The sequence below is a fragment of the Somniosus microcephalus genome, chromosome 14, assembly GCF_052327205.1.
Source record: "Somniosus microcephalus isolate GS21.2 chromosome 14, FLI_Smic_1.0, whole genome shotgun sequence".
In the NCBI taxonomy this organism is placed as follows: Eukaryota; Metazoa; Chordata; class Chondrichthyes; order Squaliformes; family Somniosidae; genus Somniosus; species Somniosus microcephalus.
Genome location: NC_141000.1, coordinates 133,463,922 through 133,489,010, shown reverse-complemented (window position 1 = coordinate 133,489,010; position 25,089 = coordinate 133,463,922). Strand labels below are relative to the sequence as shown.

At 54.2% G+C, this 25,089-nt stretch overlaps 2 protein-coding genes across 6 annotated transcripts in view; both read left to right on the top strand.

Moving 5' to 3' along the window:
• Window positions 1-25,089, top strand: part of rrp1 (ribosomal RNA processing 1) — a 428,065-nt gene that overhangs the window by 155,346 nt on the left and 247,630 nt on the right. The window lies entirely within an intron of this gene.
• The window catches only part of pwp2h (PWP2 small subunit processome component), a 50,670-nt gene that overhangs the window by 19,005 nt on the left and 6,576 nt on the right, over window positions 1-25,089 (top strand). For both annotated transcript variants that reach the window (XM_086007326.1, XM_086007327.1), the window contains exons 12-18: window positions 285-432; window positions 901-1,051; window positions 14,923-15,103; window positions 16,146-16,293; window positions 18,915-19,023; window positions 19,735-19,800; window positions 22,920-23,138. In XM_086007326.1, the coding sequence (XP_085863452.1) occupies window positions 285-432; window positions 901-1,051; window positions 14,923-15,103; window positions 16,146-16,293; window positions 18,915-19,023; window positions 19,735-19,800; window positions 22,920-23,138 (1,022 nt within the window). The remainder of the gene's footprint in view (window positions 1-284; window positions 433-900; window positions 1,052-14,922; window positions 15,104-16,145; window positions 16,294-18,914; window positions 19,024-19,734; window positions 19,801-22,919; window positions 23,139-25,089) is intronic.

Here is a 25,089-nt window from a genome sequence, read left to right as displayed (position 1 = left end):
CAGGAGGGATTAATTTTTTTTTAAATGTAGTTGTGTTTCACGACTTGCCATGGAGGGGTTTGAACACTGGGTTGCCCGTCTAGTCCCACATTCACTAAAGCACCGTACTCATTAAAGGATGATACTTCCAATGGTGTTGGTGTTTTTTGGGGTGGGGTGGGGGTGGGACGGGTGTGTTTGTGTTTCGGAAGTTGGTGGTTGCAGAGTTTCTGTGTTTCTGCTGCTGGGATTGTTGGTGTTCGTGGTGAAGCCTGTTTAACGAACTTTCTTCTTGTCTGTCACAGGTATCGAAATTTCCGCACATTCACATCCCCGCGACCCACTCAGTTCTTCTGCTTGGCTCTGGATTCCAGCGGGGAGATTGTGTGCGCCGGCTCACAAGATTCCTTCGAAGTATTCGTGTGGTCGATGCAAACCGGCCGCTTACTCGATGTAAGTCTGGAATCGATGGCTCGCTGCAGCGTGCTCCTGAACACCCCCGGTACCCATCTACACTCCCGTATCCGTGTACAAGGCAGAGAGGGGGTGCTGAGCACAGGGCGGTGGGTGCTGGGCAAAGGGAAAGGGGGGTGATGCTGAGCACCCGGAGAGGTTCGGGGCGGGGGAATGGGCACAGGGCGAGGGGACTGGGCACTGGGCGAGGGGTGGTGGGTGCTGGGGAAAGGGAAAGGGGGTTGATGCTGAGCACCGGGAGAGGTTCGCGGGGGGGGACTGGGCACAGGGCGAGGGGGTTGAGGCGCAGAGGGCGGGGGTAGCAACCTGGCTGATGAGGGGAAGGGCGGGGCTGAAGATTGGGGTGTATTTGAGTGCTACAGCCCGGGTGCTGACTGGGACAGGTTACTCGTGATGTGTCGCTCAGTGAACCGTCTCTTACTGTGTGTTAAAACCGTTACTTTTCAGGTTCTGGCTGGACATGAGGGGCCAGTCAGCAGCCTGAGCTTCAGCCCGTCACAGTCGCTCCTGGCTAGTGCGTCATGGGATAAGACGGTGAAATTGTGGGATATGTTCGACAGCTGGAAAACCAAGGAAACCCTTGTCCTCAATTCCGATGGTGAGGATGCACATTTCAACAGTCACATGGTTTAATCATGGGCTGAGAGACCCCAGTCAGTGTACAGATATCTCCCTGAGAGAGAGGGGACTGAGAGACACCAGTCAGTGTACAGATACCTCCCTAAGAGAGAGGGGACTGAGAGACCCCAGTCAGTGTACAGATATCTCCCTGAGAGAGAGGGGACTGAGAGACACCAGTCAGTGTACAGATACCTCCCTGAGAGAGAGGGACTGAGAGACACCAGTCAGTGTACAGATATCTCCCTGAGAGAGAGGGACTGAGAGACACCAGTCAGTGTACAGATATCTCCCTGAGAGAGAGGGGACTGAGAGACACCAGTCAGTGTACAAATATCTCCCTGAGAGAGAGGGACTGGGAGACACCAGTCAGTGTACAGATATCTCCCTGAGAGAGGGGACTGAGAGACACCAGTCAGTGTACAGATATCTCCGAGAGGGGACTGAGAGACACCAGTCAGTGTACAGATATCTCCCTAAGAGAGAGGGGACTGAGAGACACCAGTCAGTGTACAGATATCTCCCTGAGAGAGAGGGACTGAGAGACACCAGTCAGTGTACAGATATCTCCCTGAGAGAGAGGGGACTGAGAGACACCAGTCAGTGTACAGATATCTCCCTGAGAGAGAGAGAGGGACTGAGAGACACCAGTCAGTGTACAGATATCTCCCTAAGAGAGAGGGGACTGAGAGACACCAGTCAGTGTACAGATATCTCCCTGAGAGAGAGGGACTGAGAGACACCAGTCAGTGTACAGATATCTCCCCGAGAGAGAGGGACTGAGAGACACCAGTCAGTGTACAGATATCTCCCTGAGAGAGAGAGAGGGACTGAGAGACACCAGTCAGTGTACAGATATCTCCCTGAGAGAGAGAGAGGGACTGAGAGACACCAGTCAGTGTACAGATATCTCCCTGAGAGAGAGAGAGGGACTGAGAGACACCAGTCTGTGTACAGATATCTCCCTAAGAGAGAGGGACTGGGAGACACCAGTCAGTGTACAGATATCTCCCTGAGAGAGAGGGGACTGAGAGACACCAGTCAGTGTACAGATATCTCCCTGAGAGAGAGGGACTGAGAGACACCAGTCAGTGTACAGATATCTCCCTGAGAGAGAGAAACTGAGAGACACCAGTCAGTGTACAGATATCTCCCTGAGAGAGAGGGGACTGAGAGACACCAGTCAGTGTACAGATACCTCCCTGAGGGAGAGGGACTGAGAGACACCAGTCAGTGTACAGATATCTCCTTGAGAGAGAGGGGACTGAGAGACACCAGTCAGTGTACAGATATCTCCCTAAGAGAGAGGGACTGAGAGACACCAGTCAGTGTACAGATATCTCCCTGAGGGAGGGAGACTGAGAGACACCAGTCAGTGTACAGATATCTCCCTGAGAGAGAGGGACTGAGAGACACCAGTCAGTGTACAGATACCTCCCTGAGAGAGAGGGACTGAGAGACACCAGTCAGTGTACAGATATCTCCCCGAGAGAGAGGGACTGAGAGACACCAGTCAGTGTACAGATATCTCCCTGAGGGAGAGGGACTGAGAGACACCAGTCAGTGTACAGATATCTCCCTGAGAGGGGACTGAGAGACACCAGTCAATGTACAGATATCTCCCTGAGAGAGAGGGGACTGAGAGACACCAGTCAGTGTACAGATATCTCCCTGAGAGAGAGGGGACTGAGAGACACCAGTCAGTGTACAGATATCTCCCTGAGAGAGAGAAACTGAGAGACACCAGTCAGTGTACATATATCTCCCTGAGAGAGAGGGACTGAGAGACACCAGTCAGTGTACAGATACCTCCCTGAGAGAGAGGGACTGAGAGACACCAGTCAGTGTACAGATATCTCCCTGAGAGAGAGGGACTGAGAGACACCAGTCAGTGTACAGATACCTCCCTGAGAGAGAGGGACTGAGAGACACCAGTCAGTGTACAGATATCTCCCTGAGAGAGAGAAACTGAGAGACACCAGTCAGTGTACAGATATCTCCCTGAGAGAGAGGGGACTGAGAGACACCAGTCAGTGTACAGATATCTCCCTAAGAGAGAGGGACTGGGAGACACCAGTCAGTGTACAGATATCTCCCTGAGAGAGAGGGGGATTGAGAGACACCAGTCAGTGTACAGATATCTCCCTGAGAGAGAGGGACTGGGAGACACCAGTCAGTGTACAGATATCTCCCTGAGGGAGAGGGACTGGGAGACACCAGTCAGTGTACAGATATCTCCCTGAGAGAGAGAAACTGAGAGACACCAGTCAGTGTACAGATATCTCCCTGAGAGAGAGGGACTGAGAGACACCAGTCAGTGTACAGATATCTCCCTAAGAGAGAGAGGACTGAGAGACACCAGTCAGTGTACAGATACCTCCCTGAGAGAGAGAAACTGAGAGACACCAGTCAGTGTACAGATATCTCCCTGAGAGAGAGAAACTGAGAGACACCAGTCAGTGTACAGATACCTCCCTGAGAGAGAGGGGACTGAGAGACACCAGTCAGTGTACAGATACCTCCCTAAGAGAGAGGGACTGGGAGACACCAGTCAGTGTACAGATATCTCCCTGAGAGAGGGGGGACTGGGAGACACCAGTCAGTGTACAGATATCTCCCTGAGGGAGAGGGGACTGAGAGACACCAGTCAGTGGACAGATATCTCCCTAAGAGAGAGGGACTGGGAGACACCAGTCAGTGTACAGATATCTCCCTGAGAGAGGGGACTGAGAGACACCAGTCAGTGTACAGATATCTCCGAGAGGGGACCGAGAGACACCAGTCAGTGTACAGATATCTCCCTGAGAGAGAGGGACTGAGAGACACCAGTCAGTGTACAGATATCTCCCTGAGAGAGAGGGACTGAGAGACACCAGTCAGTGTATAGATATCTCCCTGAGAGAGAGGGACTGAGAGACACCAGTCAGTGTACAGATATCTCCCTGAGAGAGAGGGACTGAGAGACACCAGTCAGTGTACAGATATCTCCCTGAGGGAGAGGGACTGAGAGACACCAGTCAGTGTACAGATATCTCCCTGAGGGAGAGGGACTGAGAGACACCAGTCAGTGTACAGATATCTCCCTGAGGGAGAGGGACTGAGAGACACCAGTCAGTGCACAGATATCTCCCCGAGGGAGAGGGACTGAGAGACACCAGTCAGTGTACAGATATCTCCCTGAGGGAGAGGGACTGAGAGACACCAGTCAGTGTACAGATATCTCCCTGAGGGAGAGGGACTGAGAGACACCAGTCAGTGTATAGATATCTCCCTGAGGGAGGGACTGAGAGACACCAGTCAGTGTACAGATATCTCCCTGAGGGAGAGGGGACTGAGAGACACCAGTCAGTGTACAGATATCTCCCTGAGAGAGAGGGACTGAGAGACACCAGTCAGTGTACAGATATCTCCCTGAGAGAGGGGACTGAGAGACACCAGTCAGTGTACAGATATCTCCCTGAGAGAGAGGGGACTGAGAGACACCAGTCAGTGTACAGATATCTCCCCGAGGGAGAGGGGACTGAGAGACACCAGTCAGTGTACAGATATCTCCCTGAGGGAGAGGGACTGAGAGACACCAGTCAGTGTACAGATATCTCCCTGAGAGAGAGGGACTGAGAGACACCAGTCAGTGTACAGATATCTCCCTGAGAGAGGGGACTGAGAGACACCAGTCAGTGTACAGATATCTCCCTGAGAGAGAGGGGACTGAGAGACACCAGTCAGTGTACAGATATCTCCCCGAGGGAGAGGGGACTGAGAGACACCAGTCAGTGTACAGATATCTCCCTGAGGGAGAGGGACTGAGAGACACCAGTCAGTGTACAGATATCTCCCTGAGGGAGAGGGACTGAGAGACACCAGTCAGTGTACAGATATCTCTCTGAGAGAGAGGGACTGAGAGACACCAGTCAGTGTACAGATATCTCCCTGGGAGAGAGGGGACTGAGAGACACCAGTCAGCACGGTGGCATAGTGGTTAGCACTGTTGCCTCACAGCGCCAGAGACCCGGGTTCGAATCCGGCCTCGGGCGACTGTCTGTGTGGAGTTTGCACATTCTCCCCGTGTTTGCGTGGGTTTTCTCCGGGTGCTCCGGTTTCCTCCCACAATCCAAAGATGTGCGGGTTAGGTTGATTGGCTATGATAAATTGACCCTTAGTGTTAGGGGGATTAAACACGTGGGGTTAGAAGGATAGGGTGGGATATGTGTTGGTGTAGGGGTTACGGGGATCGGGTGGAATATGTGTCGGTGCAGGCTCGATGGGCCGAAATGGCTTCTATCTGCACTGTGGGATTTCTGTGATTCTGAGTGTACAGATATCTCCCTGAGAGAGGGACTGAGAGACACCAGTCAGTGTACAGATATCTCCCTGAGAGAGGGACTGAGAGACACCAGTCAGTGTACAGATATCTCCCTGAGAGAGAGGGACTGAGAGACACCAGTCAGTGTACAGATATCTCCCTGGGAGAGAGGGGACTGAGAGACACCAGTCAGTGTACAGATATCTCCCCGAGAGGGGGATTGAGAGACACCAGTCAGTGTACAGATATCTCCCTGAGAGAGAGGGACTGAGAGACACCAGTCAGTGTACAGATATCTCCCTGAGAGAGGGACTGAGAGACACCAGTCAGTGTACAGATATTCCCCTGAGGGAGAGGGACTGAGAGACACCAGTCAGTGTACAGATATCTCCCTGAGGGAGAGGGACTGAGGGACACCAGTCAGTGTACAGATATCTCCCCGAGAGAGAGGGGACTGAGAGACACCAGTCAGTGTACAGATATCTCCCTGAGAGAGGGGACTGAGAGACACCAGTCAGTGTACAGATATCTCCCTGAGAGAGGGACTGAGAGACACCAGTCAGTGTACAGATATCTCCCTGAGAGAGAGGGACTGAGAGACACCAGTCAGTGTACAGATATCTCCCTGGGAGAGAGGGGACTGAGAGACACCAGTCAGTGTACAGATATCTCCCCGAGAGGGGGATTGAGAGACACCAGTCAGTGTACAGATATCTCCCTGAGAGAGAGGGACTGAGAGACACCAGTCAGTGTACAGATATTCCCCTGAGGGAGAGGGACTGAGAGACACCAGTCAGTGTACAGATATCTCCCTGAGGGAGAGGGACTGAGGGACACCAGTCAGTGTACAGATATCTCCCCGAGAGAGAGGGGACTGAGAGACACCAGTCAGTGTACAGATATCTCCCTGAGAGAGGGGACTGAGAGACACCAGTCAGTGTACAGATATCTCCCCGAGAGAGAGGGACTGAGAGACACCAGTCAGTGTATAGATATCTCCCTGAGGGAGAGGGACTGAGAGACACCAGTCAGTGTACAGATATCTCCCCGAGAGAGAGGGGATTGAGAGACACCAGTCAGTGTACAGATATCTCCCTGAGAGAGAGGGGATTGAGAGACACCAGTCAGTGTACAGATATCTCCCTGAGAGAGAGGGACTGAGAGACACCAGTCAGTGTATAGATATCTCCCTGAGGGAGAGGGACTGAGAGACACCAGTCAGTGTACAGATATCTCCCTGAGGGAGAGGGACTGAGAGACACCAGTCAGTGTACAGATATCTCCCTGAGGGAGAGGGACTGAGAGACACCAGTCAGTGTACAGATATCTCCCTGAGGGAGAGGGACTGAGAGACACCAGTCAGTGCACAGATATCTCCCCGAGAGAGAGGGACTGAGAGACACCAGTCAGTGTATAGATATCTCCCTGAGGGAGAGGGACTGAGAGACACCAGTCAGTGTACAGATATCTCCCTGGGAGAGAGGGACTGAGAGACACCAGTCAGTGTACAGATATCTCCCCGAGAGAGAGGGACTGAGAGACACCAGTCAGTGTACAGATATCGCCCCGAGAGAGAGGGACTGAGAGACACCAGTCAGTGTACAGATATCTCCCCGAGAGAGAGGGACTGAGAGACACCAGTCAGTGTACAGATATCTCCCTGAGAGGGAGGGACTGAGAGACACCAGTCAGTGTACAGATATCTCCCTGAGGGAGAGGGACTGAGAGACACCAGTCAGTGTACAGATATCTCCCCGAGAGAGAGGGACTGAGAGACACCAGTCAGTGTACAGATATCTCCCCGAGAGAGAGGGACTGAGAGACACCAGTCAGTGTACAGATATCTCCCCGAGAGAGAGGGACTGAGAGACACCAGTCAGTGTACAGATATCTCCCTGAGAGGGAGGGACTGAGAGACACCAGTCAGTGTACAGATATCTCCCTGAGGGAGAGGGACTGAGAGACACCAGTCAGTGTACAGATATCTCCCTGAGGGAGAGGGACTGAGAGACACCAGTCAGTGTACAGATATCTCCCTGAGAGAGAGGGACTGAGAGACACCAGTCAGTGTACAGATATCTCCCTGAGGGAGAGGGACTGAGAGACACCAGTCAGTGTACAGATATCTCCCTGAGAGAGAGGGGACTGAGAGACACCAGTCAGTGTACAGATATCTCCCTGGGAGAGAGGGGACTGAGAGACACCAGTCAGTGTACAGATATCTCCCTGAGAGAGGGACTGAGAGACACCAGTCAGTGTACAGATATCTCCCCGAGAGAGAGGGACTGAGAGACACCAGTCAGTGTACAGATATCTCCCTGAGGGAGAGGGACTGAGAGACACCAGTCAGTGTACAGATATCTCCCCGAGAGAGAGGGGACTGAGAGACACCAGTCAGTGTACAGATATCTCCCCGAGAGAGAGGGGATTGAGAGACACCAGTCAGTGTACAGATATCTCCCTGAGGGAGAGGGACTGAGAGACACCAGTCAGTGTACAGATATCTCCCTGAGAGAGAGGGACTGAGAGACACCAGTCAGTGTACAGATACCTCCCTGAGAGAGAGGGACTGAGAGACACCAGTCAGTGTACAGATATCTCCCTGAGAGAGAGGGACTGAGAGACACCAGTCAGTGTACAGATACCTCCCTGAGAGAGAGGGACTGAGAGACACCAGTCAGTGTACAGATATCTCCCTGAGAGAGAGAAACTGAGAGACACCAGTCAGTGTACAGATATCTCCCTGAGAGAGAGGGGACTGAGAGACACCAGTCAGTGTACAGATATCTCCCTAAGAGAGAGGGACTGGGAGACACCAGTCAGTGTACAGATATCTCCCTGAGAGAGAGGGGGATTGAGAGACACCAGTCAGTGTACAGATATCTCCCTGAGAGAGAGGGACTGGGAGACACCAGTCAGTGTACAGATATCTCCCTGAGGGAGAGGGACTGGGAGACACCAGTCAGTGTACAGATATCTCCCTGAGAGAGAGAAACTGAGAGACACCAGTCAGTGTACAGATATCTCCCTGAGAGAGAGGGACTGAGAGACACCAGTCAGTGTACAGATATCTCCCTAAGAGAGAGAGGACTGAGAGACACCAGTCAGTGTACAGATACCTCCCTGAGAGAGAGAAACTGAGAGACACCAGTCAGTGTACAGATATCTCCCTGAGAGAGAGAAACTGAGAGACACCAGTCAGTGTACAGATACCTCCCTGAGAGAGAGGGGACTGAGAGACACCAGTCAGTGTACAGATACCTCCCTAAGAGAGAGGGACTGGGAGACACCAGTCAGTGTACAGATATCTCCCTGAGAGAGGGGGGACTGGGAGACACCAGTCAGTGTACAGATATCTCCCTGAGGGAGAGGGGACTGAGAGACACCAGTCAGTGGACAGATATCTCCCTAAGAGAGAGGGACTGGGAGACACCAGTCAGTGTACAGATATCTCCCTGAGAGAGGGGACTGAGAGACACCAGTCAGTGTACAGATATCTCCGAGAGGGGACCGAGAGACACCAGTCAGTGTACAGATATCTCCCTGAGAGAGAGGGACTGAGAGACACCAGTCAGTGTACAGATATCTCCCTGAGAGAGAGGGACTGAGAGACACCAGTCAGTGTATAGATATCTCCCTGAGAGAGAGGGACTGAGAGACACCAGTCAGTGTACAGATATCTCCCTGAGAGAGAGGGACTGAGAGACACCAGTCAGTGTACAGATATCTCCCTGAGGGAGAGGGACTGAGAGACACCAGTCAGTGTACAGATATCTCCCTGAGGGAGAGGGACTGAGAGACACCAGTCAGTGTACAGATATCTCCCTGAGGGAGAGGGACTGAGAGACACCAGTCAGTGCACAGATATCTCCCCGAGGGAGAGGGACTGAGAGACACCAGTCAGTGTACAGATATCTCCCTGAGGGAGAGGGACTGAGAGACACCAGTCAGTGTACAGATATCTCCCTGAGGGAGAGGGACTGAGAGACACCAGTCAGTGTATAGATATCTCCCTGAGGGAGGGACTGAGAGACACCAGTCAGTGTACAGATATCTCCCTGAGGGAGAGGGGACTGAGAGACACCAGTCAGTGTACAGATATCTCCCTGAGAGAGAGGGACTGAGAGACACCAGTCAGTGTACAGATATCTCCCTGAGAGAGGGGACTGAGAGACACCAGTCAGTGTACAGATATCTCCCTGAGAGAGAGGGGACTGAGAGACACCAGTCAGTGTACAGATATCTCCCCGAGGGAGAGGGGACTGAGAGACACCAGTCAGTGTACAGATATCTCCCTGAGGGAGAGGGACTGAGAGACACCAGTCAGTGTACAGATATCTCCCTGAGAGAGAGGGACTGAGAGACACCAGTCAGTGTACAGATATCTCCCTGAGAGAGGGGACTGAGAGACACCAGTCAGTGTACAGATATCTCCCTGAGAGAGAGGGGACTGAGAGACACCAGTCAGTGTACAGATATCTCCCCGAGGGAGAGGGGACTGAGAGACACCAGTCAGTGTACAGATATCTCCCTGAGGGAGAGGGACTGAGAGACACCAGTCAGTGTACAGATATCTCCCTGAGGGAGAGGGACTGAGAGACACCAGTCAGTGTACAGATATCTCTCTGAGAGAGAGGGACTGAGAGACACCAGTCAGTGTACAGATATCTCCCTGGGAGAGAGGGGACTGAGAGACACCAGTCAGCACGGTGGCATAGTGGTTAGCACTGTTGCCTCACAGCGCCAGAGACCCGGGTTCGAATCCGGCCTCGGGCGACTGTCTGTGTGGAGTTTGCACATTCTCCCCGTGTTTGCGTGGGTTTTCTCCGGGTGCTCCGGTTTCCTCCCACAATCCAAAGATGTGCGGGTTAGGTTGATTGGCTATGATAAATTGACCCTTAGTGTTAGGGGGATTAAACACGTGGGGTTAGAAGGATAGGGTGGGATATGTGTTGGTGTAGGGGTTACGGGGATCGGGTGGAATATGTGTCGGTGCAGGCTCGATGGGCCGAAATGGCTTCTATCTGCACTGTGGGATTTCTGTGATTCTGAGTGTACAGATATCTCCCTGAGAGAGGGACTGAGAGACACCAGTCAGTGTACAGATATCTCCCTGAGAGAGGGACTGAGAGACACCAGTCAGTGTACAGATATCTCCCTGAGAGAGAGGGACTGAGAGACACCAGTCAGTGTACAGATATCTCCCTGGGAGAGAGGGGACTGAGAGACACCAGTCAGTGTACAGATATCTCCCCGAGAGGGGGATTGAGAGACACCAGTCAGTGTACAGATATCTCCCTGAGAGAGAGGGACTGAGAGACACCAGTCAGTGTACAGATATCTCCCTGAGAGAGGGACTGAGAGACACCAGTCAGTGTACAGATATTCCCCTGAGGGAGAGGGACTGAGAGACACCAGTCAGTGTACAGATATCTCCCTGAGGGAGAGGGACTGAGGGACACCAGTCAGTGTACAGATATCTCCCCGAGAGAGAGGGGACTGAGAGACACCAGTCAGTGTACAGATATCTCCCTGAGAGAGGGGACTGAGAGACACCAGTCAGTGTACAGATATCTCCCTGAGAGAGGGACTGAGAGACACCAGTCAGTGTACAGATATCTCCCTGAGAGAGAGGGACTGAGAGACACCAGTCAGTGTACAGATATCTCCCTGGGAGAGAGGGGACTGAGAGACACCAGTCAGTGTACAGATATCTCCCCGAGAGGGGGATTGAGAGACACCAGTCAGTGTACAGATATCTCCCTGAGAGAGAGGGACTGAGAGACACCAGTCAGTGTACAGATATTCCCCTGAGGGAGAGGGACTGAGAGACACCAGTCAGTGTACAGATATCTCCCTGAGGGAGAGGGACTGAGGGACACCAGTCAGTGTACAGATATCTCCCCGAGAGAGAGGGGACTGAGAGACACCAGTCAGTGTACAGATATCTCCCTGAGAGAGGGGACTGAGAGACACCAGTCAGTGTACAGATATCTCCCCGAGAGAGAGGGACTGAGAGACACCAGTCAGTGTATAGATATCTCCCTGAGGGAGAGGGACTGAGAGACACCAGTCAGTGTACAGATATCTCCCCGAGAGAGAGGGGATTGAGAGACACCAGTCAGTGTACAGATATCTCCCTGAGAGAGAGGGGATTGAGAGACACCAGTCAGTGTACAGATATCTCCCTGAGAGAGAGGGACTGAGAGACACCAGTCAGTGTATAGATATCTCCCTGAGGGAGAGGGACTGAGAGACACCAGTCAGTGTACAGATATCTCCCTGAGGGAGAGGGACTGAGAGACACCAGTCAGTGTACAGATATCTCCCTGAGGGAGAGGGACTGAGAGACACCAGTCAGTGTACAGATATCTCCCTGAGGGAGAGGGACTGAGAGACACCAGTCAGTGCACAGATATCTCCCCGAGAGAGAGGGACTGAGAGACACCAGTCAGTGTATAGATATCTCCCTGAGGGAGAGGGACTGAGAGACACCAGTCAGTGTACAGATATCTCCCTGGGAGAGAGGGACTGAGAGACACCAGTCAGTGTACAGATATCTCCCCGAGAGAGAGGGACTGAGAGACACCAGTCAGTGTACAGATATCGCCCCGAGAGAGAGGGACTGAGAGACACCAGTCAGTGTACAGATATCTCCCCGAGAGAGAGGGACTGAGAGACACCAGTCAGTGTACAGATATCTCCCTGAGAGGGAGGGACTGAGAGACACCAGTCAGTGTACAGATATCTCCCTGAGGGAGAGGGACTGAGAGACACCAGTCAGTGTACAGATATCTCCCCGAGAGAGAGGGACTGAGAGACACCAGTCAGTGTACAGATATCTCCCCGAGAGAGAGGGACTGAGAGACACCAGTCAGTGTACAGATATCTCCCCGAGAGAGAGGGACTGAGAGACACCAGTCAGTGTACAGATATCTCCCTGAGAGGGAGGGACTGAGAGACACCAGTCAGTGTACAGATATCTCCCTGAGGGAGAGGGACTGAGAGACACCAGTCAGTGTACAGATATCTCCCTGAGGGAGAGGGACTGAGAGACACCAGTCAGTGTACAGATATCTCCCTGAGAGAGAGGGACTGAGAGACACCAGTCAGTGTACAGATATCTCCCTGAGGGAGAGGGACTGAGAGACACCAGTCAGTGTACAGATATCTCCCTGAGAGAGAGGGGACTGAGAGACACCAGTCAGTGTACAGATATCTCCCTGGGAGAGAGGGGACTGAGAGACACCAGTCAGTGTACAGATATCTCCCTGAGAGAGGGACTGAGAGACACCAGTCAGTGTACAGATATCTCCCCGAGAGAGAGGGACTGAGAGACACCAGTCAGTGTACAGATATCTCCCTGAGGGAGAGGGACTGAGAGACACCAGTCAGTGTACAGATATCTCCCCGAGAGAGAGGGGACTGAGAGACACCAGTCAGTGTACAGATATCTCCCCGAGAGAGAGGGGATTGAGAGACACCAGTCAGTGTACAGATATCTCCCTGAGGGAGAGGGACTGAGAGACACCAGTCAGTGTACAGATATCTCCCTGAGAGAGAGGGGACTGAGAGACACCAGTCAGTGTACAGATATCTCCCCGAGAGAGAGGGGACTGAGAGACACCAGTCAGTGTACAGATATCTCCCCGAGAGAGAGGGGATTGAGAGACACCAGTCAGTGTACAGATATCTCCCTGAGGGAGAGGGACTGAGAGACACCAGTCAGTGTACAGATATCTCCCTGAGAGAGAGGGGACTGAGAGACACCAGTCAGTGTACAGATATCTCCCTGAGAGAGAGGGGATTGAGAGACACCAGTCAGTGTACAGATATCTCCCTGAGGGAGAGGGACTGAGAGACACCAGTCAGTGTACAGATATCTCCCTGAGAGAGAGGGGACTGAGAGACACCAGTCAGTGTACAGATATCTCCCTGAGGGAGAGGGACTGAGAGACACCAGTCAGTGTACAGATATCTCCCCGAGAGAGAGGGGACTGAGAGACACCAGTCAGTGTACAGATATCTCCCCGAGAGAGAGGGACTGAGAGACACCAGTCAGTGTACAGATATCTCCCTGAGAGAGAGGGGACTGAGAGACACCAGTCAGTGTACAGATATCTCCCTGAGAGAGAGGGGATTGAGAGACACCAGTCAGTGTACAGATATCTCCCTGAGGGAGAGGGACTGAGAGACACCAGTCAGTGTACAGATATCTCCCTGAGAGAGAGGGGACTGAGAGACACCAGTCAGTGTACAGATATCTCCCTGAGAGAGGGACTGAGAGACACCAGTCAGTGTACAGATATCTCCCTGAGGGAGAGAGGACTGAGAGACACCAGTCAGTGTACAGATATCTCCCTGAGAGAGAGGGGACTGAGAGACACCAGTCAGTGTACAGATATCTCCCTGAGAGAGAGGGACTGAGAGACACCAGTCAGTGTACAGATATCTCCCTGAGAGAGAGGGGACTGAGAGACACCAGTCAGTGTACAGATATCTCCCTGAGAGAGAGGGACTGAGAGACACCAGTCAGTGTACAGATATCTCCCTGAGAGAGAGGGACTGAGAGACACCAGTCAGTGTACAGATATCTCCCCGAGAGAGAGGGGACTGAGAGACACCAGTCAGTGTACAGATATCTCCCTGAGAGAGAGGGGACTGAGAGACACCAGTCAGTGTACAGATATCTCCGAGGCCAGGTGGGGGACGGACAGACCCCTGGTTGTGTGCTGATATATGGCAGATACACATGGATAAAATTTGACACACAGAAGAATGAAGTGATGTATTTTGGGAGGGAGAGTTAAGAGAACCAATATAAACTAAATGGTACAATTTTAAAGGGGGCGCGGGATCAGAGAGACCTGGGGTGTACGGACACAAATCTCTGAAGGTGGCAGGACAAGTTGAGAAAGCATACAGGATCTTTGGCTTTATTAATTGAGGCATAGAGTACAAACGCAGTAAAATTACGCTGAACTTTATAAAACACAGGTTAGGCCCCAGCTGGAGTATTGTGTCTAATTCTGAGCACCACACTTTAAGAAGGATGTCAAGACCTTCGAGAGGATGTAAAGATTTATTAAAATGGTACCAGGGATGAGGGACTTCAGGTATGTGGAGAGTCTGGAGACGCTGGGGTTGTTCTTGGAGCAGAGAAGGTTAAGGGGTGTTTAATAGAGGTGTTCAAAATAATACGGGCTTTTGAGAAACTGTTTCCACTGTCAGGAGGGTCGGTAACCAGAGGACACAGATTTAAGGGAATTGGCAAAAGAACCAGAGGGGAGAGAAGATTTTTTACTCAGCGAGTTGTTGTGACCTGGAATGCGCCACCTGAAAGGACGGTGGAAGCTGATTCAGTAGTAACTTTCAAAAGTCCAGGGGGTGCTCCAAAGACTTGTGCAGTTTGTGGTGTGTTCCGTTCACTGACGCTCGGCCCCAGTGAGCTGAGGGAGGGAGTCTGGTCCGTCTTGCAGTCTGATGACACGGATGTGTCTGCAGCACCATGGCTATCTCTGACCTGCCAAACTCGTCTCCTTTCTCAGCTCTGGATGTCACGTTCCGACCAGATGGGAAGGAGCTGGCAGTTGTCACACTGGATGGTCAGATCTCCTTCTGGGATCATCAGAACGCCGTGCAGACCGGCTCCATCGAAGGCAGCCACGATCTGCAGATGGGCCGCAAGGAACTGGACAAGATCACAGCCAAGCAGGCGGCCAAGGGCAGGTGAGGGTCTCTGGGGTCCACACGAGCAACTCTGGGGTCCACACGAGCAACTCTGGGGCCAGGCGAGGGTCTCTGGGGGGGCCAGGCGAGGGTCTCTGGGGCCAGGTGAGGGACTCTGGGGCCAGGCGAGGGTCTCTTGGGGGGGGGGGGGGAGGGGGTTGAGGGACTCTGGGGCCAGGCGAGGGTCTCTGGGGGGGTCGAGGGACTCTGGTGCTAGGCGAGGGTCTTTGGGGGGGGTTGAGGGACTCTGGGGCCAGGCGGGGGGTCTCTGGGGGGGCCCGGCGAGGGTCTCTGGGGCCCGGCGAGGGTCTCTGGGGCCCGGCGAGGGTCTCCGGGTGGCCGGGCGAGGGTCTCCGGGTGGCCGGGCGAGGGTCTCCGGAGGGCCGGGTGAGGGTCTCCGGGGGGCCGGGCGAGGGTCTCCGGGGGGAGATGGGGGGTCGGGTAGTGTGGCGAGGGGGGTGATGGGGGAGACGGGGGGTCGGGTTGTGGCGAGGGGGGGTGATGGGGGAGACGGGGGGTCGTGTTGTGTGGCGAGGGGGGGTGATGGGGAGACGGGGGGTCGGGTTGTGTGGCGAGGGGGGTGATGGGGAGACGGGGGGTCGGGTTGTGGCGAGGGGGGTGATGGGGAGACGGGGGGTCGGGTTGTGGCGAGGGGGGGTGATGGGGAGACGGGGGGTCGGGTTGTGGCGAGGGGGGTGATGGGGAGACGGGGGGTCGGGTTGTGTGGCGAGGGGGGGTGATGGGGAGACGGGGGGTCGGGTTGTGTGGCGAGGGGGGTGATGGGGAGACGGGGGGTCGGGTTGTGTGGCGAGGGGGGTGATGGGGAGACGGGGGGTCGGGTTGTGTGGCGAGGGGGGTGATGGGGAGACGGGGGGTCGGGTTGTGTGGCGAGGGGGGTGATGGGGAGACGGGGGGTCGGGTTGTGTGGCGGGGGCTGATGGGGGTCGGGTTGTGTGGCGAGGTGGGTGGGCGGTGCTAACTGTTTATCAGTATGGGGTGCGTGGTGACCAGCAGCTTGTTAATGCCCTTGCTCTGCTCTCAGGTCATTCTCCACCCTGTGTTACTCGGCTGATGGGCAGTCAGTGCTGGCGGGAGGGCACTCCAAATTCGTCTGTATTTACAATGTCAAAGAGCAGCTCCTCGTGAAAAAGTTCGAAATTTCCTGTAATCTATCTCTGGATGGGATGGAGGTGAGTGAACCCTCAGGAGGGACCGGCACTTCAATTTCCCCCCTTACCTCCCAACTCTCGCTGGGGTACGGGTTCCACAGACACTGACTCTCACTGGGGTACGGGTTCCGCACACACTGACTCTCACTGGGGTACAATTCCACACACACTGACTTTCACTGGGGTACAGGTTCCACAGACACTGACTCTCACTGGGGTACGGGTTCCACACACACTGACTCTCACTGGGGTAAAGTTCCACACACACTGACTCTCACTGGGGTACGGGTTCCACACACACTGACTCTCACTGGGGTAAAGTTCCACAGACACTGACTCTCACTGGGGTACGGGTTCCGCGCACACTGACTCTCACTGGGGTACGGTTCCACAGACACTGACTCTCACTGGGGTACAGGTTCCACACACACTAACTCTCACTGGGGTACGGGTTCCATAGACACTGACGCTCACTGGGGTACGGGTTCCATAGACACTGACTCTCACTGGGGTACTGGTTCCACAGACACTGACTCTCACTGGGGTACAGGTTCCACAGACACTGACTCTCACTGGGGTACGGGTTCCACACACACTGACTCTCACTGGGGTACAGGTTCCATAGACACTGACTCTCACTGGGGTACGGGTTCCACAGACACTGACTCTCACTGGGGTACGGGTTCCATAGACACTGACTCTCACTGGGGTACGGGTTCCACAGACACTGACTCTCACTGGGGTACGGGTTCCACAGACACTGACTCTCACTGGGGTACGGGTTCCACACACACTGACTCTCACTGGGGTACGGGTTCCACAGACACTGACTCTCACTGGGGTACGGGTTCCACAGACACTGACTCTCACTGGGGTACGGGTTCCACACACACTGACTCACTGGGGTACGGGCTCCACAGACACTGACTCTCACTGGGGTACAGTTCCACAGACACTAACTCTCACTGGGGTACGGGTTCCACAGACACTAACTCTCACTGGGGTACGGGTTCCACAGACACTGACTCTCACTGGGGTACGGGTTCCACAGACACTGACTCTCACTGGGGTACGGGTTCCACACACACTGACTCTCACTGGGGTACGGGTTCCACAGACACTGACTCTCACTGGGGTACGGGTTCCACAGACAGTGACTCTCACTGGGGTACGGGTTCCACACACACTGACTCACTGGGGTACGGGTTCCACAGACACTGACTCTCACTGGGGTACAGTTCCACAGACACTAACTCTCACTGGGGTACAGGTTCCACAGACACTGACTCTCACTGGGGTACAGTTCCACAGACACTAACTCCCACTGGGGTACAGGTTCCACACACACTGACTCTCACTGGGGTATGGGTTCCACACACACTGACTCTCACTGGGGTACGGGTTCCACACACACTGACTCTCACTGGGGTACGGGTTCCACAGACACTGACTCTCACTGGGGTACGGGTTCCATAGACACTAACTCTCACTGGGGTACGGGTTCCACACACACTGACTCTCACTGGGGTACGGGTTCCACAGACACTGACTCTCACTGGGGTACGGGTTCCACAGACACTGACTCTCACTGGGGTACGGGTTCCACAGACACTGACTCTCACTGGGGTACGGGTTCCACAGACACTGACTCTCACTGGGGTACGGGTTCCATAGACACTGACTCTCACTGGGGTACGGGTTCCACAGACACTGACTCTCACTGGGGTATGGGTTCCACACACACTGACTCTCACTGGGGTACGGGTTCCACACACACTGACTCTCACTGGGGTACAGGTTCCATAGACACTGACGCTCACTGGGGTACGGGTTCCATAGACACTGACTCTCACTGGGGTACTGGTTCCACAGACACTGACTCTCACTGGGGTACAGGTTCCACAGACACTAACTCTCACTGGGGTACGGGTTCCACAGACACTGACTCTCACTGGGGTACGGGTTCCATAGACACTGACTCTCACTGGGGTACGGGTTCCACAGACACTGACTCTCACTGGGGTACGGGTTCCACACACACTGACTCACTGGGGTACGGGTTCCACAGACACTGACTCTCACTGGGGTACAGTTCCACAGACACTAACTCTCACTGGGGTACAGGTTCCACAGACACTGACTCTCACTGGGGTACAGTTCCACAGACACTAACTCCCACTGGGGTACAGGTTCCACACACACTGACTCTCACTGGGGTATGGGTTCCACACACACTGACTCTCACTGGGGTATGGGTTCCACACACACTGACTCTCACTGGGGTACGGGTTCCACAGACACTGACTCTCACTGGGGTACGGGTTCCATAGACACTAACTCTCACTGGGGTACGGGTTCCACACACACTGACTCTCACTGGGGTACGGGTTCCACAGACACTGACTCTCACTGGGGTACGGGTTCCACAGACACTGACTCTCACTGGGGTACGGGTTCCACAGACACTGACTCTCACTGGGGTACGGGTTCCACAGACACTGACTCTCACTGGGGTACGGGTTCCACAGACACTGACTCTCACTGGGGTACGGGTTCCACGGGCACTGACTCTCACTGGGGTTCGATGAGCGATGGGATGAGTGGCCATCCTTTATCGCTGACATCTGATGGTTCTGTTGCAGGAGTTCCTGGACCGCAGGAAGATGACGGAGTTTGGAAGTGTGGCTTTGATAGATGATGGCGCTGGTGATGAGAATGGTGTGGCCATTGGTCTGCCTGGTGTGAAGAAAGGTAACTGGAGAGGGGGAAGGGTGTCACACAATGTTCCCCGCGCATGCGTGTCCGCACAGCTTACAGGCAGCGTTGGTGTCACATGGGGCTTGCAAGGGGTTTGGGATTAGGAGGAGGGCAGCTTTAAGCACTGTCATTGCACCACAATGCGCGTGGCGGGAGTCACTGAAAGTGGAGACCCTTCTCTCACTGGAGGGTCAATTCCCCCAGGGAATGGAGATCCTGTACTTGGAAGCATTGTTCCCGGTCTCTCCTGTAGGTGGACCCACACCCCTTATGATCAGGAGTTTACCCAACAATCGGTGATGTGGTCGTGTGATCCAGGCGCTGTCTGCTCCGGTCTCGGGGGCATGACTTGCCTTGACCTGTCTCAGTGTGTACTCTGCTGGGTGTTGACTGTGCTTTTCTGAGGCGGATGCATTGTGCAATATATCCCAGTGCCGGGAGCTTTGTATTGTGACGTGTGTACAGTGCAGTGGTTTAATTTCGATTGTTTGCCTGTGGAAGTGGTGCGGTGAGATTGCAGGCCAGTTCGATTGGGCTGTGGTGTTGAGTGTTACACTGGGATTTTCTCTTAGTTGTAGTGACGTGGAGCAGAATGTGACACCATTCAGTGTTTGAACTGTGGCTTCGGGTGAGACTGTAGCAGTGATGGAAATTGGAACCAGTTCTGTTCCCACACTAACGCTCGCCCGTGTTTTTGCCCATCAGGTGACATGAGCTTGCGCCACTTTAAGCCGGAGATCCGCGTGATGTGTCTTCGCTTCTCTCCGACAGGTAAGGAGCAACGGGAGCAATTATACACCAATGCTCCCCAATCCTGACTCATCGTTTTCTATTCAGCTGGCCGTGTGCGTGTTACAGATGTCAGGTTTGCACTCGATATTATTTCCGTTCAATGTTCCCAGTCTCTCCCGTAAGTGGACCCGCATCCCTTATGATCAGGAGTTTACCGTGACTGTCCTGGCAACCAGTCATCTGGTAGTGTGACCCCGGGGCTGTAACAGTGACCCCCCCCCCCCTTGTGTGTACTGGTTACGAGGATCCTGCTCATGGCCTTGTGTGATTCTCCCCATCTTCCAGAAGCCAGACTGATAAACACACTCAGGAGATTGCAAACCGGTTTATTTTACATGAAATATACAAATGAACACAATGCAGTTTTTGGTGAAATCCAATTTAATTCCTATTGCTCCTTGTAATACCAAAAATAATAAATAACTCGAGCAGCCCTGATACTGGTCCTGCTACACTTCATCTTGGTAGGTGCTGAACTGACTGGCTGTGATTTCAGCAAGTTCGGGATCTCTGCCTCTGACCCCTCTCCAGCTCCGAGTGTGAGGGACTGCCGGGTTAAGATGCCCTTCTGTTTTGTTGGTCCCCAGAAACTGCCTCTAGCTGGGCTCCAATGACAGAGGCCATTCGAATACGACATGTGACTGAGGCCATTCCAATGGGACGTGCGCTGAGGCCATTCCAATGGGACGTGCGCTGAGGCCATTCCAATGGGACGTGCGACTGAGGCCGTTCCAATGGGACGTGCGACTGAGGCCGTTCCAATGGGACGTGCGACTGAGGCCGTTCCAATGGGACGTGTGACTGAGGCCGTTCCAATGGGACGTGCGACTGAGGCCGTTCCAATGGGACGTGCGACTGAGGCCGTTCCAATGGGACGTGCGACTGAGGCCGTTCCAATGGGACGTGTGACTGAGGCCATTCCAATGGGACGTGTGACAGGCCATTCCAATGGGACGTGTGACTGAGGCCGTTCCAATGGGACGTGTGACTGAGGCCGTTCCAATGGGACGTGTGACTGAGGCCGTTCCAATGGGACGTGTGACTGAAGCCGTTCCAATGGGACGTGTGACTGAGGCCGTTCCAATGGGACGTGCGACTGAAGCCATTCCAATGGGACGTGTGACTGAGGCCGTTCCAATGGGACGTGTGACTGAAGCCATTCCAATGGGACGTGTGACTGAGGCCGTTCCAATGGGACGTGTGACTGAGGCCGTTCCAATGGGACGTGTGACTGAGGCCGTTCCAATGGGACGTGCGACTGAGGCCGTTCCAATGGGACATGTGACTGAGGCCGTTCCAATGGGACGTGTGACTGAGGCCGTTCCAATGGGACGTGTGACTGAGGCCGTTCCAATGGGACGTGTGACTGAGGCCGTTCCAATGGGACGTGTGACTGAGGCCATTCCAATGGGACGTGTGACTGAGGCCGTTCCAATGGGACGTGTGACAGGCCGTTCCAATGGGACGTGTGACTGAGGCCATTCCAATGGGACGTGTGACTGAGGCCGTTCCAATGGGACGTGTGACTGAGGCCGTTCCAATGGGACGTGTGACTGAGGCAAGAACGGATGAACAAACTTCATTCTCTCAAACTGATGCGGGAAGCAAGAAAATCCATTCTTAAACAGCTCAATCAGATCCCAGCCATTCGGTCAAATACACTTTCCCAAGTATCTTGGGAATTGTGTGGATTTAACCCTATATTCGCTAAATTCAACCTAAAACCAACATCTTGATATACAGGAAACTTTGTGGTATCCAGCACCGACGGGACCGAGCTATTGCCGATCTACCAAAACTGCTGGACACACCAGCGTTAATGTTGAAGCATACGGAGGTTTCAACTCCGTATCTGAAAACAAACACTGTTGCTTAACAACAGCTTCAAGCAGTCGGCCCGTACCTTGGAAGCGTCTCTGTAGCTTAGCAACAGCTTCAGAGAGACTTTCCAGAGCCTGACTGTTGGAAAAAAAAGCCACGAGAAGAAAAAATACCTAACAAAACGGCTCCTGATTTCTGCCGGTTGATCGAGATTTCCGGACATACAACCTCTGGATAAACCAAAGTCTCCTGTAACTTAGAGCAATTTCCCTCCGAGGCCAAATTGTCAAAAATTTCAAAACACAATAGTGTAAAAGCTGCAAATAGTAAATATTCTGCCAGTGATTTACTCCATTCCACGTCCCAGTGACCGGAGTGAGGGATGGAACTGGGATAGTCAGTGCCAGCATCCAGGTCCCAGGGCAGGTACAGTACAGGTTAGATACAGAGTAAAGCTCCCTCTACACTGTCCCATCAAACACTCCCAGGGCAGGTACAGCACGGGTTAGATACAGAGTAAAGCTCCCTCTACACTGTCCCATCAAACACTCCCAGGGCAGGTACAGCACGGGTTAGTTACAGAGTAACGCTCCCTCTACACTGTCCCATCAAACACTCCCAGGGCAGGTACAGCACGGGTTAGATACAGAGTAAAGCTCCCTCTACACTGTCCCATCAAACACTCCCAGGGCAGGTACAGCACGGGTTAGATACAGAGTAAAGCTCCCTCTACACTGTCCCATCTAACACTCCCAGGGCAGGTACAGTACAGGTTAGATACAGAGTAAAGCTCCCTCTACACTGTCCCATCAAACACTCCCAGGGCAGGTACAGCACGGGTTAGATACAGAGTAAAGCTCCCTCTACACTGTCCCATCAAACACTCCCAGGGCAGGTACAGCACGGGTTAGTTACAGAGTAACGCTCCCTCTACACTGTCCCATCAAACACTCCCAGGGCAGGTACAGCACGGGTTAGATACAGAGTAAAGCTCCCTCTACACTGTCCCATCAAACACTCCCAGGGCAGGTACAGCACGGGTTAGTTACAGAGTAACGCTCCCTCTACACTGTCCCATCTAACACTCCCAGGGCAGGTACAGCACGGGTTGATACAGAGTAAAGCTCCCTCTACACTGTCCCATCAAACACTCCCAGGGCAGGTACAGCACGGGTTAGATACAGAGTAACGCTCCCTCTACACTGTCCCATCAAACACTCCCAGGGCAGGTACAGCAGGGGTTAGATACAGAGTAAAGCTCCCTCTGTTCCCTGCAGGCCGGAGCTGGGCAGCCACGAGCACCGAGGGTCTCCTGATCTTCTCGCTGGATGGTAGTGCGGTGTTCGACCCCTTCGATCTGGACGAGGAAGTTACTCCGAGCAGTGTGCGACGTGTGCTGCGTCAGAAGGAGTTCACTGCCGCCATCGTGATGGCGTTCCGTCTGAACGAGGACAAGCTGACCCTGGAGGTTCTGGAGAGTGTTCCTCATGCAGAAAGTGAGTATGGAATCGCCGAAGGCCGTGCCACGGACCCCGTGAAGAACCGGGCACCAGTTGGACCCAGTCGTCTGCAAACTTTCCTCAGTGACATGTTCCCTGGCTCGAGACTGGGTCCCAGACTCTGCCGATGTTCCCGTTAGCTGTTAAGGAGCGGGAGCAGGAAATCGCTCTGCCTGCCCCTTCCCCATCTGATTTCCCCTCCCAGGAGTCACTGCAAATGCATAGACTCTCCTCCGCCAAGCTCGGGTACGCAGCCTCCCTGGTCCCAATCTCTCAAACATTATTTAGGTGTCAGCCATGACTCAGTGGGCAGCACTCTTGCCTCTGAGAAAGAAGGATGTGGGTTCACGTCCCACTCCAGAGACTGGAGCACAAAATCCAGGCTGACACTCCAGTGCAGTACTGAGGGAGTGCTGCCCTGTCGGAGGGGCAGTACTGAGGGAGCGCTGCAGTCGGAGGGGCAGTACTGAGGGAGTGCTGCAGTCGGAGGGGCAGTACTGAGGGAGCGCTGCAGTCGGAGGGGCAGTACTGAGGGAGTGCTGCACTGTTGGAGGGGCAGTACTGAGGGAGCGCCGCACTGTCGGAGGGGCAGTACTGAGGGAGCGCCGCACTGTCGGAGGGGCAGTACTGAGGGAGCGCTGCAGTCGGAGGGGCAGTACTGAGGGAGCGCTGCAGTCGGAGGGGCAGTACTGAGGGAGCGCTGCAGTCGGAGGGGCAGTACTGAGGGAGCGCTGCAGTCGGAGGGGCGGACTGAGGGAGCGCTGCACTGTCGGAGGGGCAGTACTGAGGGAGCGCCGCACTGTCGGAGGGGCAGTACTGAGGGAGCGCTGCAGTCGGAGGGGCAGTACTGAGGGAGCGCTGCAGTCGGAGGGGCAGTACTGAGGGAGTGCTGCACTGTCGGAGGGGCAGTACTGAGGGAGCGCTGCAGTCGGAGGGGCAGTACTGAGGGAGCGCTGCACTGTCGGAGGGGCAGTACTGAGGGAGTGCTGCACTGTCGGAGGGGCAGTACTGAGGGAGCGCCGCACTGTCGGAGGGGCAGTACTGAGGGAGCGCTGCACTGTCGGAGGGTCAGTACTGAGGGAGCGCTGCAGTCGGAGGGGCAGTACTGAGGGAGCGCTGCAGTCGGAGGGGCAGTACTGAGGGAGCGCTGCAGTCGGAGGGGCAGTACTGAGGGAGCGCCGCACTGTCGGAGGGGCAGTACTGAGGGAGCGCTGCAGTCGGAGGGGCAGTACTGAGGGAGCGCTGCACTGTCGGAGGGGCAGTACTGAGGGAGCGCTGCACTGTCGGAGGGGCAGTACTGAGGGAGCGCCGCACTGTCGGAGGGGCAGTACTGAGGGAGCGCTGCACTGTCGGAGGGTCAGTACTGAGGGAGCGCTGCAGTCGGAGGGGCAGTACTGAGGGAGCGCCGCACTGTCGGAGGGGCAGTCTTTTGGATGATAAATTAAACTGCTGGCCCCGTCTGCCCCCTCAGGTGGATATAAAAGATCCCATAGCACTCTTTCGAAGAAGAACAGGGGAGTTCTACCCAGTGACCTGGGGCCAATATTTATCCCTCAACCAACATCACTAAAACAGATGATCTGGTCATTATCACAGTGCTGTTTGTGGGAGCTTGCTGTGCACAAATTGGCTGCTGTGTTTCCTACTTTGCAACAGTGACTACCCTTCAAAAAGTACTTCATTGGCTTTGGGATGGTGAAAGGTGCTGTAGAAATCCAAGTTCTTTTTTCTTTTCATCCCTGAGCCCATTGTGACTGGAGACTGTCGCAGGCCCATGGTGAAGGGGAGGGGAGGCCCGGAGGTGTCTGTGTGTTCAACGTCACCCGGATTCTGGGGAGAATGAGTCCTTGCTGCGATCTGCTCCGGAACAGATGCTCTCTTGACTCCGAGCCGCGCTGCGAGGGCACTCCGTGATATCACTGAGAGGTGGTCATCAGGAAACCACGCC